The sequence below is a fragment of the Oncorhynchus mykiss genome, chromosome 4 (genome assembly GCF_013265735.2).
Source record: "Oncorhynchus mykiss isolate Arlee chromosome 4, USDA_OmykA_1.1, whole genome shotgun sequence".
Lineage (NCBI taxonomy): Eukaryota > Metazoa > Chordata > Actinopteri > Salmoniformes > Salmonidae > Oncorhynchus > Oncorhynchus mykiss.
In genome coordinates, this window is record NC_048568.1 from 37,967,641 (window position 1) to 37,990,000 (window position 22,360).

At 44.5% G+C, this 22,360-nt stretch overlaps 1 protein-coding gene across 1 annotated transcript in view; it reads left to right on the forward strand.

Annotated features, from left to right (window-relative positions):
• Positions 1-2,081: 2,081 nt before the first annotated feature.
• LOC110521100 (ryanodine receptor 3-like) overlaps positions 2,082-22,360 on the forward strand; it is a 264,957-nt gene continuing 244,678 nt past the window's right edge. Inside the window, exon 1 of the mRNA XM_036976224.1 lies at positions 2,082-2,201. Coding sequence (XP_036832119.1) covers positions 2,154-2,201 — 48 coding nt within the window. The 5' untranslated portion in view covers positions 2,082-2,153. The remainder of the gene's footprint in view (positions 2,202-22,360) is intronic.

Sequence of the window (22,360 nt, forward strand, 5' to 3'; positions counted from 1 at the left end):
TTTATATTTATATAGGTCGCCCAGGGAGCCATACAAGCTAGAACCGCCACTGGGTTTGCTTATCATAAGGAATCCAAAATGATTTATACTTCTACTTTTGAAGTATATATTTTAGCAATTACATTTACTTTTATTACTTAAGTATATTTAAGCAATTAGACACGAGGGGGTGTGGTAAATGGCCAATATACCACGGCTAAGGGATGGTCTTGTTGCTGACTGCCTGGATACAGCCCTTGGCGGTGGTGTATTGGCCATATACCACAAACCCCCGAGGTGCCTTATTGCTATTATAAACTGGTTAACAATGTAATTAGAGCAGTAAAAATACATATTTTGTCATACCTGTGGTATACGGTCTGATATACCACGGCTGTCAGCCAATCAGCATTCAGGGCTCAAACCACCCTGTTTATAAGTAAGTTTATAAGTAAAACCAAATACTTTTAGACTTTGAATCAAGTAGTATTTTACTGGCTTTTACGTGAGTAATTTACTACTAAGCTTTCGTTATTTTTACTCAAGTTTGACAATTGTATACTTTTCCACCACTGACTGTTAAATGTAATTCAAGCAATCAGCCTGTCAAGTATTCAACCAAGTGCGGCTAGAAGGCGACACAGGGTGCAGTTTCCTTCCTTAACCACTGGGGGGACGCATTTGCCGTGAGTGTCCATTAAAGCTACAATATGTAACTTTTTGGGCTACCCAATAATATCACATCGAAATGTGAGTTATAGTTCTATCATACGCATTGAAAGCAAGTCAATGTTCTATGTGCACTATTTCTATGCTTCCTATTCTTTCGTTTCATTTAGATTATTTTACTTCTGGATTTGTACAGCAGCTTCACGCAGCTGAAAATACAATATTTTCAATTTCTGCTTGTTTTGTCGCATAAACTGAAATTAGGAGAGCTATTCTAATTTTAGCAACCAGGAAATGGCAAAGCTATTTGGCGCAGCTGTCTAAGGCACTGCATCTTAGTGTCACTATAGTACCTGGTTCAAATCCAGGCTATATTGCATCCGGCCGTGATTGGGAATCTCATAGGGCACAATTGACCCAGCGTCGTTGGGGTTTGGCTGGAGTAGATGTCATTGTAAGTAAGAATTTGTTTTTAACTGACCTGTCTGGTTAAATATATATAAATATATTTAAAGTAGCCTTGTCTTGTTGCACTCTGTTACACCATAGTCCACTAGATGTCAGCAGTGTCTTCAACAACACTGTGCGCTGCTTTCACAGCATCATATGTTCGCTGGACACGTGTTTCTTCAAAAACTATGTTGGCATAATGTAACTACATAATGTAACTACACCCCCTGAAGGTTAGGGTAAATAACTTCGGGTAAGCAGGCAGCATTTGTCAACCAGAATGGGCTAAAGTTATCAATTTCCCTCAATGTGCAGTGGTTGGGATATTGTAGAAACAGTAGGTAGGCTATGTAGCATATATAGTGTTTTGTTTCTTTAAAACGGCGTAAAGATACACCAAAACAAAGAGAATAATAGCGTGTTGAGCGGACAATCGTCCTTGCAGACAAGGTCATCTATTTTCAATGGAGAATATTACGATTCTTAGGCTATAGTTGTTTTCAAGAAATCAAAAGCAAAATTAAACACTTTTATATTTTTTAACTGTCTGTTCCATCTCACCAGATCGAGAGAGATAAAGAGTGGGAGAGAGAGATGTGCCTCCACGCCAACTTTGTATTCAGCACAATTATTGTCATTAAATTATCCGTTCTGACCCATTCTTAATATCGTCACTAAACTGCTGACTCCAGCGTTTTAAACTTGAATGCCCGCGGATTGACAGTGACAGACGTTGTCATTCCATTCAGCATCATTTAACATCCTCACTCTCCTCATCCTCGTCCGCTCCTCTCCTCTCGAACCCACCGTAGCGCACTGCTGGCATTGGCAGCGGCAGGGAGTCCACGGACCGGGGAGGGTAGGCATTGAATGACAGACAGTACGCGGTGTGGGGTGCAGTGGGCGCGGAGGGCTTACCCGGTCTGCCCTATATGGTTGTGGAATTAGCTCCATGCTAATATCGGCAGGAGAAGCAAAGCATCGCGTTTCTATCTAGCCTACTGCCTCTCTAGTCAGTGGTGTCTTTCAGAGTCTAAACAGGCTCCTTCACAGCCATGGCTGAGGGCGGAGAAGGGGAAGATGATATACAGTTTTTGCGAACTGTAAGTAGATACATTATTTGCCTACTTTTTATGCATAACAAAAGCGTGTTTTTTTTTCTTGTATCGGGTGTGGATATGGTTTTATATTGCTACAATTGATGCTGGATAGAGAGAGAAAGAAATACCTGGACTCATGCTAGATCTGGATCTTACAACTTTCAAAATGATTCTAATGCTCTGTCTTAAAATACATGTTTTTTTGTGCAGTTTTATTTTGGGGTGTTTTATATAATGCATGAGATTCTGCCCTTTTTAGGGGAAATTGTCCTATAAGTGTATGGTGCACGTTATGGGCTGCAGCGCAGTGAGCTAGCGGCATTTTGGCTCCCCGAGCACCTGTCGCCACACTGGGATTTAAATGAAAGTCCCAGCTGCACGTGCAAGGGGCACATTTATGGGCCTACATAACCATAACCAAATGTTTAAAAAAAAAACAATGCAGGATAAAAGTTGTGATTTTTATATGAACTTTCTAATATGATTCGTTTGGAGTATGGTTGTGTTGTCAGATCTGCTGGCCTCTATAATGACAATCAGTTATTGATTAAACTTGAAGAACATAAGGTTTCTTGTTTTTTTTTCTCTCGGGTTTTCTATCTGCGTGTGGGTTGTAAAGTCCTTTTCTGATAGGCTGTTGTTGATTTAATCGTCAAGCGAAAAGCTTTGTGCTTTGCTTTGACACAGGGTGAGGTGTTTTAATAAGTTCTGTTCACACGTTAGAGAACCCCAGGCAAGGCTCCGCTATTTTAGTGGTCGCCGCAGATTGGTTTCTTACCATAGGCTACATAGGGTAGATGTTGGCGTACAAGGCAGTTATTTTTTTGTCAAAGATATGATGTACAGTATGTATGTTGGCCTGGTGTGAATAACCATCCATCACAGTTGGTTGACCATTGACATATCGGCTAGTCTGGACTAGCCTTTACCACCTTGTGACACTGGAGATGTGTGTGTCACCTATAATCCAGCTAATTCAGTATGGTTCCTAAAGGTATCAGGGTAACACCTGTCCCAATGGGCTACTGGTTGTAGACTATAGCTTGTGTACATTCAGATAATGACCTCTATTAAGAGGTCATTATAAAAGGCTTATGCCTAATGCTTGGAGTTTGGATCATTTGTGAAATCTTAGACATGCTGTTGCCGATAAAGTGTCATACGATGGAGAATAACACATTACATTTGGTGGTTTGGTTGTCGCTCTCAGGAGCAACTTGAATTTGGATGTTGATCCAAATGATGAAGTGAGCATAATTGATTTGTACCATACCATTATCTAGAGTTGGTTTTAGATCCATAGCGTACGTTATCATAGAGAGAAAAGCCAGTGGTGGCTGTTTGACAGGTGACAGGTCGGCCACCAGTATTTAACAGGCCTGCGATATGCTGACCCCGATGGCTCTCAGATTCCCGACACTCACACCACTCAATGGCATCCTGATTATCTGATGACAACAGGCATATTCCAGGAGGGTTTCCCCCCCGAGCCCCAAGTACACATGACATTATGTCAATAGTCTAATCAGACTTTAGTCTGTCACAAAATATTATCAATAGTCAGTCGATACATAAACATGCACGTCAGTGTTAATTTAATTTGAAATGTGTTATTAGATATGATTTATATGTCGTTCATAATTGAGTTGTTAATTTGTCATTTTGGTTGATGTACCATTACAGATATTATAATATTCCAACAGATAGTCTTTCTGTCCATTCATATTTTATATTTGTATCATTAGATGTTTATTTATTCTTCAGGATATCTTCAAATATCTGAAGTGCATTATCAACATCCTCAACAAGCCCTGGTATTTAGAACGATCAACGGATCTTCCAAGATGTGTAAGGCCTAGGATATGATTAAATTATCAGCATGCCACCAGATCTGGGGATCGAGGCCGGAGTGTGTTATGCTGTTGAGGTGTAAAAGTGATAAGCCTGGCAGAGCCCTGGGCCTCTCATATACCTAGGTCTCTCAGTCGGGAGGAATTAAGGAAAAGGATTTTGATTGGAAGAGGGACGCGTTACATCACCATGACAACCTCAATATGAAGGATACCCCCCACCCCTAACTGACTGTTTAGTAATTTACAAGCCTTAGAAACGCCTCATCCTTTCCAGTTGTGGGTGGGTATAACTTGTGGAACGTTCCAACAGGAATCTGTTCCAAAAACGTCGTATATAACAAGGTTGTCAACACACAACGCATACAAAGTTGTATAGCGGGCCGAATAAGGTACCGGGTAGGGAGTGGACTATTTTAATTAGCTTTTTCACTCACCACATTTATTCCGGCAAATGTCTGTCCTCACTCTGGTAGCCTATGGACAAACATTAAGAATACGCTACGTGATGAGTTAATGCCTATTAGGCAGCTAGTTGAATTGATAATGCTACTTTGTATCCGTTGTTTTTTGGCAACCTTGTACTTCACGAAGTTTTAGGAACTGTTAGAACGTTCCACAAATGATACCCGTCCGTTCGCATTTAGGTGCGACTTGAAGACTTTGTAGTTCTTGAATTTGTCCAGAACAGACCGATCGACACGAGCTACGTTTCCATCCAACTGGCTACATTGTCTAGATATGATTCTAAAATCCGCATGAAAACATTACGCGCATTTTCCCAAAAGGGATATGTTTCCATCAAATTGATTTGTTGCGGATAAAAGACTGTGCGTGATGACTTAGTGCACATAAACAAATGCATTTTGTTCCCATGTACTGAATGCAAAAATACAAGTTAAATGTGTTTCCATTGCATGTTCAACTCTGATGTACTGGTGATTTTCTCACCTCCCAAAAATGTTGCGTTAAATAGCGAATGTGCCCCAACAGTTTGCAGATACAGTGTGGGTATAGCCTATATACCTGATGAGATTATTATCGACAAATGACAGCCAAGCATCGATGATCTTGTCATCAGAATAAGACCTTCAATATTTATTGGAAAGGAGCATCAAGCTCATCGCCGTGCACTTTCACCACCCTGTGAAGTTTATCATCATGTATTTCATCTGCAGCCTAATAAACTGCATGCTTCCCGATGAGTCATAATGTGATGGTCACAAAACATGTCATCGCGTGCCTCCCAAGTTTACTTGATGGTTATTAAAATCAATATTTGCACATAAAAACGTTTCCAACGATAAATATCGCATAATTAATTAACCAACACAAAAAGATCCCACCGTGTCTATAATTTTGTTTTGTCGACATTTGAAAAGTCTACTAACAAATGTTCTTGTTCCATCAGGCCTGGTATTAAACATTTTTATCCAACAAGTAGCCTACTTCATTCCATAAAAAGGTTGGATGGAAACCTGGTTACAGAATTCAAATGGCCGTGGCTTTTATCTGCAGCATTGGCAGCTGTTGAATTGTATGGCCTTATTATTTCGCTGATAGAATATTCTGTCAATGGCGCTATTTCAGGCATCATGACTGTCTATGTTCAGAATATTAAAGATGACAGAACTCCTTGTATTGCAGTCTGATGAGTATTAGCAACAGGTAGAAGAGCGTTTCTTTTTGAATCGGTAATGGTGTTACAGTCCTACAGAATATAAATGGAAGAACTATCAACACAACAACAAAATAAGGGAATTTTTGTTGCACATCAACTGATGTGTATCACAAGAGCGGTAGCTTTTTGTAATAATTGGTAATGAAGTTTCAGTCCTGGCAAATGGAAAACAACATGTAAGAATTTGAAGCATTTCCAAGAAATTGGATTTGTTCATCATCTCAGTTACAAAGTGTGATTGTGGAGTCAGAAGTTCAAATGCTTGGATGTACAGTAGTGCTGAGCGATTAACCGACATTTCGTATTTTTTTTTTCGGTTATTAAGCAACTAATTGACCCACATTAAATGACTTGAAATGTAGCTAGTGTTTTGTGTGCCCAAATGCGCCATTTCTCTAGAGGGAAATAAAATAATTTATGAGAAAAGTCATGTCAAGAACTATGTGGGACCCTGGGCAGAAGGGAGCTGTAGTTTTCCTTGAGCAATATTCAACCAAATTCAGTGCAAGAACGTGGTAATTAACTACAATACCCACAATCCACTGCCCCCCCCCCCCCCCCCCCCATCTCAGTCAGAGATGAATTTACTATGTTAGGTTAGAAACACACAGACTTCCATAGAGAGGAAATGTACACAACAGATGAGAAAGTTAGAGAAAGTTTGTGAAATGATTCCTTATCTACGTTGAAGAGCTAGTCAAATGACTTGGTCAGACAGCTCTGCAGCATGTTTAGGCAGGCTAGGCCAGCTAAATAGGATGACTGAAGACAGTACAGTTTGGGGAGCAGAAAGAAAGTTGTCTGGCTTTTTGGTTGCTTCTGCCTGAACAGAGATGATATGATGACTTTAAGGAATGCAAAATAATAAAGTAATCAAAATAAAAACGATGTAATAAACACAACTGAATTTTTTTTATTATTTCATAGTCATTTCCTGTTTCTTCTATTGATGTCTACCCAATGTAGACCTGACAGAGACAATATTCAATATTTTCACTGTTTTGGCAATTGAATGTTCACTATTTTTGGCTTTGGAATGTCCATTAAAAGCTCTAAAAATAATTTTAATGTCATTATTTCATAATACATTTAATTCATGTTTTAAAAAATGATTGAAATCGTACACCGTGATTATTTTCAAACCGACCTCAAAAGATCTAATCGCTCAGCACTAAAACTACAGGTAATTGCCAAAATAAAGGAAACGCCAATATAAAGTGTGTTAGTAGTGCATTGGGGCACCACGAGCCAAAACAGATTTAATGCACCTTGGTATATCTTCTACAAGTGTTTGGAACTCTATTGGAGGGATGTGACACCATTCTTCCACAAACAAAATGAGATAATTTGGTGTTTTGTTGATGGTGATGGAAAGCGGTGTCTCTGGTTCCGCTCCAGAACCTCTTACAAGTGTTCAGTTGGGTTGAGATCTGGTGACTGAGACGGCCATGGCATGTGGTTTACAACGCTTTCATGCTCATAAATCCATTCAGTGTCCGCTCTTGCCCTGTGGATGGGGGGCATTGTCATCCTACGGGGGCATAGCCATGATAGGCAAACTAATGACCAAAATAAGGGTGTGCCCAGGATTTTTATACATGCACCTAAGCATGATGGGATTTCTTTGCTTAATTGAGTTAGGAACCACTCCTGTGTGGAAGCACCTGCTTTCAATATACTTTGTATACCTCGTCTACTTAAGTGTTTCCATTATTTTGGCAGTCACACATATATTTCTATTCCAATGATATCAAATGTTGTGGTTGTGATGTCATACGTGTCATTAACTCAAGGGGTGATATGCAGAGTTGTGTAGGTAGATGCACCTTTAAACACCCAGTATCTACACCTTTAATCCCAGGTAAAGTGCTTTTCCTAGTCCCTAGCCTAGGTGCTTTTCCTAGTCCCTAGCCTAGGTGCTTTTCCTAGACCCTAGCCCAGGTGCTTTTCCTAGTCCCTAGCCTAGGTGCTTTTCCTAGACCCTAGCCCAGGTGCTTTTCCTAGTCCCTAGCCCAGGTGCTTTTCCTAGTCCCTAGCCTAGGTGCTTTTCCTAGTCCCTAGCCTAGTCGTCGTCGTCGTCTCGTCCCCCCCCCCCCCCCTAGCAGTAGCTGCAGCACAATGCTTATTTGGAGATGATGTTGTTCTGGAAGCATTCTACATTTCATAGGACAGCTCTTTATATTTAGCCTCTTTAAAACAAAAACAGATGCTGCCAAAGCCCACGTATACCCACTGTACACGCGCTCCCTTGCTTGCTGGCTCCCGCCCACACCACACCATGGGTCATCATTGCATCAGCTGGGCAGATAGCACAAGACCAGTAGCATTTTAGCACCATTTAGATAATAAACAGCTTGCTACCGCAGAGTTTTATAGGGCATGAAGATATAGTCAGGACTGTGGAGAATAAGATAAGGATAGCTGTAGGAGCAACACTGTGGAGAATAAGACGAGGATAGCTGTAGGAGCAACACTGTGGAGAATAAGACGAGGATAGCTGTAGGAGCAACACTGTGGAGAATAAGACGAGGATAGCTGTAGGAGCAACACTGTGGAGAATAAGACGAGGATAGCTGTAGGAGCAACACTGTGGAGAGTCTGTTAGAAGCAGTTTGCATATTAATTATGTTGTTTGATTACATTACTGTATCTCAGTGATTCACTTTGCAGTTATTGTACGATGACTCATCTTTGTTTTAGGCTGTTTTGACCAAGATATATACAAAACAAATGTACAAATATCTGCAGTGTTTGACACAAAAATTACACCGTTTTGTTACATTTTTCCCAGTGTTTAAACAGTTTATTTGCACTGCTGCTGTTCAAATTCATTACAAATCTGACCACTTTGTCCACAAAAAGATGATTGCATGTCTTTGGGGATCTCTGTCATGTCACAGGGTTGGTGAGAGAACACTAGGATACATTTGGGGTAGTAGAGGTGGTCGGCAGTGGTTTCTATGACAATTAAAATACCATTGTTTGACTCCCCGTCTCTCCAGAGCTCTTTCATCCTGTTGAAATGAAAATGAGAGGATTTAAACTGCTGGGCCAGAGCCACTTGAGATTGGTTTGCAGCCAGGTGGATTTCAGCCAGGTGGATTTCAGCCAAGGGTGTCTGACTGTCTGTGCTGTGGTACCACAGACAGGTAATGGTATGTGGGCCAGCTTCCTGAATCCAGATTAGTCCTATAAATTTATTAATAATCTTTATCAGAAAACTGAAATTGGTCCTTTAAAGTTTGGAATAAACCATTGTTGTGTGTTTGGGGCCAGGTTTGTCCTGTGGTATTGCAGATATGACAGGTGTTGATCCATGCCCAGGTTTACCTGTGGTATTGCAGACATGACAGTGCTCAGAGTCATCACTATCCTCCAGGAGAGGCTCAGAGTCACCATCTGTCCTCCACTAGGGGCTCAGAGTCATCACTATCCTCCAGGAGAGGCTCAGAGTCACCATCTGTCCTCCCCTAGGGGCTCAGAGTCATCACTGTCCTCCACTAGGGGCTCAGAGTCATCACTGTCCTCCACTAGGGGCTCAGAGTCATCACTGTCCTCCACTAGGGGCTCAGAGTCATCACTGTCCTCCACTAGGGGCTTAGAGTCATCACTGTCCTCCACTAGGGGCTTAGAGTCATCACTGTCCTCCACTAGGGGCTCAGAGTCAACACTGTCCTCCACTAGGGGCTCAGAGTCATCACTGTCCTAGGGGCTCAGAGTCATCACTGTCCTCCACTAGGGGCTCAGAGTCATCACTGTCCTAGGGGCTTAGAGTCATCACTATCCTCCAGGAGAGGCTCAGAGTCACCATCTGTCCTCCACTAGGGGCTCAGAGTCATCACTATCCTCCAGGAGAGGCTCAGAGTCACCATCTGTCCTCCCCTAGGGGCTCAGAGTCATCACTGTCCTCCACTAGGGGCTCAGAGTCATCACTGTCCTCCACTAGGGGCTCAGAGTCATCACTGTCCTCCACTAGGGGCTTAGAGTCATCACTGTCCTCCACTAGGGGCTCAGAGTCAACACTGTCCTCCACTAGGGGCTCAGAGTCATCATTGTCCTCCACTAGGGGCTGAGAGTCATCACTGTCCTCCACTAGGGGCTCAGAGTCAACACTGTCCTCCACTAGGGGCTCAGAGTCATCACTGTCCTCCACTAGGGGCTCAGAGTCATCACTGTCCTCCACTAGGGGCTCAGAGTCATCACTGTCCTCCACTAGGGGCTCAGAGTCATCACTGTCCTCCACTAGGGGCTCAGAGTCATCACTGTCCTCCACTAGGGGCTTAGAGTCATCACTGTCCTCCACTAGGGGCTTAGAGTCATCACTGTCCTCCACTAGGGGCTCAGAGTCAACACTGTCCTCCACTAGGGGCTCAGAGTCATCACTGTCCTAGGGGCTCAGAGTCATCACTGTCCTCCACTAGGGGCTCAGAGTCATCACTGTCCTAGGGGCTTAGAGTCATCACTATCCTCCAGGAGAGGCTCAGAGTCACCATCTGTCCTCCCCTAGGGGCTCAGAGTCATCACTGTCCTCCACTAGGGGCTCAGAGTCATCACTGTCCTCCACTAGGGGCTCAGAGTCATCACTGTCCTCCACTAGGGGCTCAGAGTCATCACTGTCCTCCACTAGGGGCTTAGAGTCATCACTGTCCTCCACTAGGGGCTCAGAGTCAACACTGTCCTCCACTAGGGGCTCAGAGTCATCATTGTCCTCCACTAGTGGCTGAGAGTCATCACTGTCCTCCACTAGGGGCTCAGAGTCAACACTGTCCTCCACTAGGGGCTCAGAGTCATCACTGTCCTCCACTAGGGGCTCAGAGTCATCACTGTCCTCCACTAGGGGCTCAGAGTCATCACTGTCCTAGGGGCTCAGAGTCAACACTGTCCTCCACTAGGGGCTCAGAGTCATCACTGTCCTCCAGGAGAGGCTCAGAGTCACCATCTGTCCTCACTAGGGGCTCAGAGTCATCTCTGTCCTCACTAGGGGCTCAGAGTCATCACTGTCCTCCACTAGGGGCTCAGAGTCATCACTGTCCTCCACTAGGGGCTCAGAGTCATCACTGTCCTCCACTAGGGGCTTAGAGTCATCACTGTCCTCCACTAGGGGCTTAGAGTCATCACTGTCCTCCACTAGGGGCTCAGAGTCAACACTGTCCTCCACTAGGGGCTCAGAGTCATCACTGTCCTAGGGGCTCAGAGTCATCACTGTCCTCCACTAGGGGCTCAGAGTCATCACTGTCCTAGGGGCTTAGAGTCATCACTGTCCTCCACTAGGGGCTTAGAGTCATCACTGTCCTAGGGGAATAGAGTCAACACTGTCCTCCACTAGGGGCTCAGAGTCATCATTGTCCTCCACTAGGGGCTGAGAGTCATCACTGTCCTCCACTAGGGGCTCAGAGTCAACACTGTCCTCCACTAGGGGCTCAGAGTCATCACTGTCCTCCACTAGGGGCTTAGAGTCATCACTGTCCTCCACTAGGGGCTCAGAGTCATCACTGTCCTAGGGGCTCAGAGTCAACACTGTCCTCTACTAGGGGCTCAGAGTCATCACTGTCCTCCAGGAGAGGCTCAGAGTCACCATCTGTCCTCACTAGGGGCTCAGAGTCATCTCTGTCCTCACTAGGGGCTCAGAGTCATCACTGTCCTCCACTAGGGGCTCAGAGTCAACACTGTCCTCCACTAGGGGCTCAGAGTCATCACTGTCCTCGGGGCTCAGAGTCATCACTGTTCTCCCCTAGGGGCTCAGAGTCATCACTGTCCTCCACTAGGGGCTCAGAGTCATCACTGTCCTCCACTAGGGGCTCAGAGTCATCACTGTCCTAGGGGCTCAGAGTCATCACTGTCCTCCATTAGGGGCTTAGAGTCATCACTGTCCTCCACAAGGGGCTCAGAGTCAACACTGTCCTCCACTAGGGGCTCAGAGTCATCACTGTCCTCCACTAGGGGCTCAGAGTCAACACTGTCCTCCACTAGGGGATCAGAGTCATCACTGTCCTCCACTAGGGGCTCAGAGTCATCACTGTCCTAGGGGCTCAGAGTCATCACTGTCCTCCACTAGGGGCTCAGAGTCATCACTGTCCTCCACAAGGGGCTCAGAGTCAACACTGTCCTCCACTAGGGGCTCAGAGTCATCACTGTCCTCCACTAGGGGCTCAGAGTCATCACTGTCCTAGGGGCTCAGAGTCATCACTGTCCTCCACTAGGGGCTTAGAGTCATCACTGTCCTCCACAAGGGGCTCAGAGTCAACACTGTCCTCCACTAGGGGCTCAGAGTCATCACTGTCCTCCACTAGGGGCTCAGAGTCAACACTGTCCTCCACTAGGGGATCAGAGTCATCACTGTCCTCCACTAGGGGCTCAGAGTCATCACTGTCCTAGGGGCTCAGAGTCATCACTGTCCTCCACTAGGGGCTCAGAGTCATCACTGTCCTCCACAAGGGGCTCAGAGTCAACACTGTCCTCCATTAGGGGCTCAGAGTCATCACTGTCCTCCACTAGGGGCTCAGAGTCATCACTGTCCTCCACTAGGGGCTCAGAGTCATCACTATCCTCAACTAGGGGCTCAGAGTCATCACTATCCTAGGGGCTCAGAGTCATCACTGTCCTCGGGGCTCAGAGTCATCACTGTCCTCCACTAGGGACTCATCATCATCACTGTCCTCCACTAGGGGCTCAGAGTCAACACTGTCCTCCACTAGGGGCTCAGAGTCATCACTGTCCTCCACTAGGGGCTCAGAGTCATCACTTTCCTAGGGGCTCAGTGTCATCACTGTCCTCCACTAGGGGCTCAGAGTCATCACTGTCCTCGGGGCTCAGAGTCATCACTGTCCTCCACTAGGGACTCATCATCATCACTGTCCTCCACTAGGGGCTCAGAGTCAACACTGTCCTCCACTAGGGGCTCAGAGTCATCACTGTCCTCCACTAGGGGCTCAGAGTCATCACTTTCCTAGGGGCTCAGTGTCATCACTGTCCTCCACTAGGGGCTCAGAGTCATCACTGTCCTCGGGGCTCAGAGTCATCACTGTCCTCGGGGCTCAGAGTCATCACTGTCCTCCCCTAGGGGCTCAGAGTTATCACTGTCCTCCACTAGGGGCTCTGAGTCATCACTGTCCTCCTCTAGGGGCTCAGCGTCATCACTGTCCGCTTAGGGGCTCAGAGTCATCACTGTCCTCCACTAGGGGCTCAGAGTCATCACTGTCCTAGGGGCTCAGAGTCATCACTGTCCTCCACTAGGGGCTTAGAGTCATCACTGTCCTCCACTAGGGGCTCAGAGTCAACACTGTCCTCCACTAGGGGCTCAGAGTCATCACTGTCCTCCACTAGGGGCTCAGAGTCAACACTGTCCTCCACTAGGGGCTCAGAGTCATCACTGTCCTCCACTAGGGGCTCAGAGTCATCACTGTCCTCCACTAGGGGCTCAGAGTCAACACTGTCCTCCACTAGGGGATCAGAGTCATCACTGTCCTCCACTAGGGGCTCAGAGTCATCACTGTCCTCCACTAGGGGCTAGTCATCACTATCCTCCCCTAGGGGCTCAGAGTCAACACTGTCCTCCACTAGGGGCTCAGAGTCAACACTGTCCTCCACTAGGGGATCAGAGTCATCACTGTCCTCCACTAGGGGCTCAGAGTCATCACTGTCCTAGGGGCTCAGAGTCATCACTGTCCTCCACTAGGGGCTAGTCATCACTATCCTCCCCTAGGGGCTCAGAGTCATCAGTGTTGAAGGACAGGGTGTCTGCTACTCTGGTGCCTAATATTTACTTACTTTACTTTGATTTTGGGCTGGCAGTGTTTCCCTATTCCGTTACTTAGGCAGGGTGGGATCTCTTGCTTAGCTCTGTTGCAACCTTCCTAAAACACTTTTGTTTTTTTACATTATTGTTATTCTTTATTTTAGCCCTGTATGCTTCTCTGGAGCTCCTACCCTGGGAAAGATAATCTAGAGTCCTACCCTGGGAAAGATACTCTAGAGTCCTACCCTGGGAAAGATACTCTAGAGTCCTACCCTGGGAAAGATACTCTAGAGTCCTACCCTAGGAAAGATAATCTAGAGTCCTACCCTGGGAAAGATAATCTAGAGTCCTACCCTGGGAAAGATAATCTAGAGTCCTACCCTAGGAAAGATAATCTAGAGTCCTACCCTGGGAAAGATAATCTAGAGTCCTACCCTGGGAAAGATAATCTAGAGTCCTACCCTGGGAAAGATAATCTAGAGTCCTACCCTAGGAAAGATAATCTAGAGTCCTACCCTGGGAAAGATAATCTAGAGTCCTACCCTGGGAAAGATACTCTAGAGCCCTACCCTGGGAAAGATAATCTAGAGTCCTACCCTGGGAAAGATAATCTAGAGTCCTACCCTGGGAAAGATACTCTAGAGCCCTACCATTGGAAAGATAATCTAGAGTCCTACCCTGGGAAAGATAATCTAGAGTCCTACCCTGGGAAAGATAATCTAGAGTCCTACCCTAGGAAAGATACTCTAGAGCCCTACCATTGGAAAGATAATCTAGTCCTACCCTAGGAAAGATACTCTAGAGCCCTACCATTGGAAAGATAATCTAGTCCTACCCTAGGAAAGATACTCTAGAGCCCTACCATTGGAAAGATAATCTAGAGTCCTACCCTAGGAAAGATAATCTAGAGTCCTACCCTGGGAAAGATAATCTAGAGTCCTACCCTAGGAAAGATACTCTAGAGCCCTACCATTGGAAAGATAATCTAGTCCTACCCTAGGAAAGATACTCTAGAGCCCTACCATTGGAAAGATAATCTAGTCCTACCCTAGGAAAGATACTCTAGAGCCCTACCATTGGAAAGATAATCTAGAGTCCTACCCTAGGAAAGATAATCTAGTCCTACCATAGGAAAGATAATCTAGAGTCCTACCATAGGAAAGATACTCTTGAGCTCTACCCTAGGAAAGATACTCTAGAGCTCTACCCTAGGAAAGATACTCTAGAGCCCTACCATAGGAAAGATAATCAAGAGCCCTACCATAGGAAAGATACTCTAGAGCCCTACCATAGGAAAGATACTCTAGAGCCCTACCGTAGGAAAGATACTCTAGAGCCCTACCATAGTAAAGATAATCAGGAGTCCTAACCTAGGAAAAATGATCTAGTCCTACCCTAGGAAAAATAATCTAGAGCTCTACCCTAGTAAAGATAATCTAGAACTCTACCCTAGGAAAGATAATCTAGAACTCTACCATAGGAAAAATAATCTAGATCTCTACCATAGGAAAGATAATCTAGAACTCTACCTTAGGAAAGATCATCTGTAACTCTACCATAGGAAAGATACTCTAGAGCCCTACCGTAGGAAAGATACTCTAGAGCCCTACCGTAGGAAAGATACTCTAGAGCCCTACCGTAGGAAAGATACTCTAGAGCCCTACCATAGGAAAGATACTCTAGAGCCCTACCATAGGAAAGATACTCTAGAGCTCTACCCTAGGAAAGATACTCTAGAGCCCTACCGTAGGAAAGATACTCTAGAGCCCTACCATAGGAAAGATACTCTAGAGCCCTACCGTAGGAAAGATACTCTAGAGCCCTACCATAGGAAAGATACTCTAGAGCCCTACCGTAGGAAAGATACTCTAGAGCCCTACCATATGAAAGATAATCTAGAACTCTACCATAGGAAAGATAATCTAGAACTCTACCATAGGAAAGATACTCTAGAGCCCTACCGTAGGAAAGATACTCTAGAGCCCTACCATATGAAAGATACTCTAGAGCCCTACCATAGGAATGATACGAGTAACGTGTATGGTTGCTGCTGTATTACAAAGGGCATGGGTGAAGTAAATAGTTATTAAACTGTGCCCGTCTTGAATCAGGCTATGAGAAGTCGTTCGGTACCTTCACTCACTCAAGGACCCTGACGGCAGATTGTTTGCCAAAACCTGTCATGTTTGTTGCATTATGTCCGTAGCTTTGAACCAATGTTGACAGGCTCATGAAGCTTCTATGAATTCTGAAAGATGTGGGCCAAGGCTGTTTGTCAACACTGCATTGACTGGGTAGAGAGAAAGATGTGGGCCAAGGCTGTTGGTCAACACTGCATTGACTGGGTAGAGAGAAAGATGTGGGCCAAGGCTGTTGGTCAACACTGCATTGACTGGGTAGAGAGAAAGATGTGGGCCAAGGCTGTTGGTCAACACTGCATTGACTGGGTAGAGAGAAAGATGTGGGCCAAGGCTGTTTGTCAACACTGCATTGACTGGGTAGAGAGAAAGATGTGGGCCAAGGCTGTTTGTCAACACTGCATTGACTGGGTAGAGAGAAAGATGTGGGCCAAGGCTGTTGGTCAACACTGCAGTGACTGGGTAGAGAGAAAGATGTGGGCCAAGGCTGTTGGTCAACACTGCAGTGACTGGGTAGAGAGAAAGATGTGGGCCAAGGCTGTTTGTCAACACTGCATTGACTGGGTAGAGAGAAAGATGTGGGCCAAGGCTGTTGGTCAACACTGCATTGACTGGGTAGAGAGAAAGATGTGGGCCAAGGCTGTTTGTCAACACTGCATTGACTGGGTAGAGAGAAAGATGTGGGCCAAGGCTGTTTGTCAACACTGCAGTGACTGGGTAGAGAGAAAGATGTGGGCCAAGGCTGTTTGTCAACACTGCAGTGACTGGGTAGAGAGAAAGATGTGGGCCAAGGCTGTTGGTCAACACTGCATTGACTGGGTAGAGAGAAAGATGTGGGCCAAGGCTGTTGGTCAACACTGCATTGACTGGGTAGAGAGAAAGATGTGGGCCAATGCTGTTTGTCAACACTGCATTGACTGGGTAGAGAGAAAGATGTGGGCCAAGGCTGTTTGTCAACACTGCATTGACTGGGTAGAGAGAAAGATGATTTTAAATGATCTCCTTTCTTATGAGTAGGACCCTACATGTTCCTTGATTTAAAACTGGGGGCCCTGAGTTTTCCCTGATCTATTAATAGAGTCATCACTGTCCTCCACTAGGGGCTCAGAGTCATCACTGTCCTCCACTAGGGGCCCTGAGTTTTCCCTGATCTATTAATACAGTCTAGAGGTTACCCTGATCTATTAATACAGTCTAGAGGTTACCCTGATCTATTAATACAGTCTATAGGTTACCCTGACCCATTAATACAGTCTAGAGGTTACCTTGACCTATTACGACAGAGATTACCCTGACATATTACTACAGTCTAGAGGTTACCCTGACCTATTACTACAGGGTTTACCCTGACCCATTAATACAGTCTAGAGGTTACCCTGATCTATTAATACAGTCTAGAGGTTACCCTGATCTATTAATACAGTCTACAGGTTACCCTGACCTATTTCTACAGTCTAGAGGTTACCCTGATCTATTACTACAGAGATTACCCTGACCTATTAATACAGTCTAGAGGTTACCCTGATCTATTAATAAAGTCTACAGGTTACCCTGACCTATTTCTACAGTCTAGAGGTTACCCTGACCTATTGCTACAGAGATTACCTTGACCTATTACTATAGAGATTACCCTGACCTATTACTACAGAGATTACCCTGTCCTATTACTACAGAGATTACCCTGACCTATTACTACAGAGGTTACCCTGTCCTATTACTACAGAGATTACCCTGACCTATTACTACCGAGATTACCCTGACCTATTACTACAGAGGTTACCCTGACCTATTACTACAGAGTTTAACCTGACCTATTACTACAGAGGTTACCCTGATCTATTGCTACAGAGATTACCCCAACCTATTACTACAGAGATTACCCTGTCCTATCACTACAGAGATTACCCTGTCCTATCACTACAGAGATTACCCTGACCTATTACTACAGAGATTACCCTGACCTATTACTACAGAGGTTACCCTGACCTATTACTACAGAGATTACCCTGACCTATTACTACAGAGATTACCCTGACCTATTACTACAGAGATTACCCTGACCTATTACTACAGAGATTACCCTGACCTATTACTACAGAGATTACCCTGACCTATTACTACAGAGGTTACCCTGACCTATTACTACAGAGATTACCCTGACCTATTACTAGAGGTTACCCTGACCTATTACTACAGTCTGGAGGTTTCCCTGGTGAGATCACATGTTCAGTAAAATCTTCGATTTCCTTTGTATTAGAACAAATTCTCATACCTGCTTATACCAAATAAAAAATCATTATTCCTGTTTATACCAAGTTGTAAAGCATTATACCTGCTTATAGCAAGCTATAAAGATTATAACTGCAGGCTAAAATTTTACCCAAAGTTGTTGTTGCGATATGTTCTATTTGAGACCCTGAGCTTTGCCTCTCTGTCTTGTGCTTTTCCTTCTCAATTAGCCCCGAAGGAGATCCATTTGTGTGGGCATTGTGATTGAGAGCCTCATCTTACCACGTGGGTGTTGGTTGAATAGAGTAGATCTCATCTTGAATTAGCTACAGTATCACCGTAAGTACAACGGCGTGAGACGTGAGGTGACTCTCAAGATAAATAATTGCCTTCATTAATCAATGGAGAGGACTGAAATAGGATCTGTACTGCTGAGATTTGGGTTTGTTTGGGCCTGGGGAGGATACCAGTTTCATTAAATGCTGCCTTGAACGTATCATAGTACGCACAAAGGCTGTTCATGTTTTAATCAGGGGTATTTTACTGATACCTTAGACTGGCTTCTTTTATTTGTTTATTTGAACCTTTATTTGCTCGCATCAACTGAATACTGAAGAGGAACATGTTAGGAATCATTGGATAAGCAACCGAGGCCAATTTTTGTGTAAGAAGTTAGGCCCTCTATCCTCAGAAGTTTAAGGAAATGTTTTAAAAAAAAAAGGTTTATTGTCGAATAAATATTCTAGCTAGTCAATAAGTTATTAGCCAAGTCTGTTGCAATAGTCAAGGACATGGATAATGTTGTCCTGCTGGTCTGTGTCTCGTCTCAGATCTTGACTGCAGAAGAACAACATTGTCTTATGTCCATAGCTCACCCATCCGTGACATTGAGTTGGGATGACATTTTACAGTCGAGTCTTAGCAAGTTCTAGCGGTGAAAATCACCGTCAACACATATTTCCTCTCAGATCCAGTCGAGATTCAGAACTACTGTATCTCATCAAAAAACAGTATCAAGTACTGACTTGTCAGACATCTATTACCAAATAAGTGTTTTGCTCTGTTTCATTGTACAAATGTGGGAACTTCATTTGATCACCCTGTTGTTGCAGGAAATGCAAACTTTTAGTGTTTCCTAAGTTTAAGAAGGCTTATAAAAGTTTGTAATTTCCACTTAAAAAATGTCAGACTTGTCTTAACTAAAAATTAATTATAATTCACAAAATAATTCACATTTCCTGTTGCTGCAGGATCATTTTCCTGCCGTGAGGAACGGGTCAGATGAAAATCCTAGAAATAATCAAGTCAATTGTCTTGAACGGGGGAAATCACTCAGAATGGTCTGGAACCTGATTTTAAATTGAGTCTGTGAAGCTTCACACAACTTATGTAGAATTACACAGTGCTGCTATACTGAAGACTAACACTGATCTACTGTACCTGGGTCAGTAGTCTGTAAGCTTAAAGTCTCTATTGAATCCACATCGCTGAAGTTCAAATCAAAGCATATCACATTTTATTTGTCACATGAATACAACAGGTTGACTTGTTGACCTTACAGTGACCTTACAGTGAAATGCTGAATACAACATGTGTAGTAGACCTTGCAGTGAAATGCTGAATACAACAGGTGTAGTAGACCTTACAGTGAAATGCTGAATACAACATGTGTAGTAGACCTTGCAGTGAAATGCTGAATACAACAGGTGTAGTAGACCTTACAGTGAAATGCTGAATACAACAGGTGTAGTAGACCTTGCAGTGAAATGCTGAATACAACAGGTGTAGTAGACCTTACAGTGAAATGCTGAATACAACAGGTGTAGTAGACCTTACAGTGAAATGCTGAATACAACAGGTGTAGTAGACCTTACAGTGAAATGCTGAATACAACAGGTGTAGTAGACCTTACAGTGAAATGCTGAATACAACAGGTGTAGTAGACCTTACAGTGAAATGCTGAATACAACAGGTGTAGTAGACCTTACAGTGAAATGCTGAATACAACAGGTGTAGTAGACCTGACAGTGAAATGCTTACTTACAAGCCCTTAACCAACAATGCAGTTTTAAGGAAATACCCCCAAAAAAGTAAGAGATAAGAATAACAAATAATTAAAGAGCAACAGTAAATAACAATAGCAGGGTTATATACAGGGGGTACCGGTACAGAGTCAATGTGTCAATGTGCGGGGGCACTGGTGTCGAGGTAATTGAGGTAATTATGTACATGTAGATAGAGTTATTAAAGTGGCTATGCGTAGATAATAACAGAGTAGCAGCAGTGTGGGTGAGGGGGCATTGCAAATAGTCTGGGTAGCCATTTGATTAGCTGTTCAGGAGTCTTATGGCTTATGGGGTAGAAGCTGTTTAGAAGCCTCTTGGACCTAGACTTGGCGCTACGGCACCGATTGCCGTGCAGCAGCAGAGAGAACAGTCTATGACTAGGGTGGCTGGAGTCTTTGATATTTTTCAGGGCCTTCCTCTGACACCGCCTGGTATAGAAGTCCTGGATGGCAGGAAGCTTGGCCCCGGTGATGTACTGGGCTAGTGCCTTGCGGTCGGAGCCCGAGCAGTTGCCATACCAGGAAGTGGATGCAACCAGTGGATGCTCTCGATGGTGCAGCTGTAGAACCTTTTGAGGATCTGAGGACCCATGCCGAATCTTTTCTGTCTCCTGAGGAGGAATGGGTGTTGTCGTGCCCTCTTCACGACTGTCTTCAGCTTCACAGCGTGATTGAAATTTAAAGGCAATGTTCCCGCTTTAGCGGAGACTGCATTCACGGTAAACACTGTCGGGTCAATCGGAAATTACTTTTACATTTCTATGGCAGAATCTGTAACTCTTCAGCTTTACTGATTGAATAGAGCTCTAACTTGGCCTGAAATGGCTGACTGTCTGACTTCACTCCTAAAGTACCTGAATGTGCTTTATCGCTTTCTCTCTCTGTCTCTCTCCTTCTCCCTCTGTCTCTCTATCTCTGCCTATCTCTCTCCTTCTGCCTCTGTCTCTCTATCTCTGCCTATCTCTCTCACTTTCTCACTCACCCTTCCCTCCTCTCTCTCTTTCTCTTTCTCTCTCCATCCCCCTCTCTCTTTTTCTGTCTCTCTCTCTCCACCTCCCCTCTCTCTCTCAATTTCCCCCTCCCTCTCTGTCTCTCTCACCATCTCCCCCTCACTCTATCACTGTCTCTCCATCCTCACCCTCTCTCTGTCTCTCTCTCTCTCTGTCTCTCTCTGTCTCTCTCTCTCTGTCCCTCTCTCTCTCTGTCTCTCTCTATCTGTCTCTCTCTCTCTCTCTCTCTGTCTCTCTCTCTTTCTCTCTCTCTCTCTCTCTCTCTCTCTCTGTCTCTCTCTCTCTCTCTGTCTCTCTCTCTCTCTCTCTCTCTGTCTCTCTCTCTCACCATCTCCCCCCTCTCAACTCCTCTGTAATGCGATGCGTACTGGTGGCAGGGAAGTCAGGCGCAGGAGAATGAACTTGGTCAAAATGGAGCTGTTTAATAAACATTCAAAAAACCCCTGAAAACCAAAGTATACAAAAATAACAAAATACCATAATACCTACTGTACATACAACAAACCATCTCTGACAAGGACATGAGGGGAAACACAGGGTTAAATACACAACATGTATTTGACGGGATTAGAACTAGGTGTATGAAGACAAGAGAAAACAAATGGAAAATGAAAAATGGATCAATGATGGCTAGAAGGTCGGTGACGTCGACCGCCGAACACCACCCGAACAAGGAGAAAGTCGTGACATCAATTTGCTTTATTGGCATGACATGACAATGTACATATTGCCAAAGCTTATATTGGATATTTATAATATTAAAGAAAGAATCATCAAAATTGTCAACAGTAACAACAGTAACAACAATAACCAAGTGTCAAAATAACCATACATTCAACAATAACAATAAGCATACAGTAGAGGACATGTGCAGGTTGATTGGTCTGTCAGACACTGCCTCTCATCTTATGGCAGGCAGCAATATAGTGCGCTGACAACCCACAGCTCTGCGTCCTCCCCCAACAAGACGGGTAGCCTATCCTCATCAGAGAGGTCTTTGAAATCTTGAATAAGGGTTTCAAATTAGGGTCAATTATACTCTCTAATAGTTTTATATTTTTTATATTTTGACAGGAAATGCAGCTCTGTCTCAGGTTCTGCTGTTGTGCAATGGTTGCACAGCCTTTCCTCTACAGGGAGCCAGGTGTTTCTGTCTCTCTCTCTTTCACCTTCCTCCTTCTCTCTCTCTCTCTCCATTTCTCCCCTCACTATCTGTCATTCTCTCTCATCAGCTTCCCCCTCTCTCTCTCTCTCTCTCCATTTCCCCCCTCACTCTCTGTCTCTCTCAACCCCAGCCTCTCTCTTCCTCCCTCTCTCCCTCCACCTCCCTTATCACTCTCTTTCATGCTGGACAGACAACTAGGAAGATGACATTCCGAGAGGCACCTTAGCCCCCCCCAGCCATCCAAAATCAAATCGCATGTTATTGGTTGAGTACACAGTTCAGCAGGTGT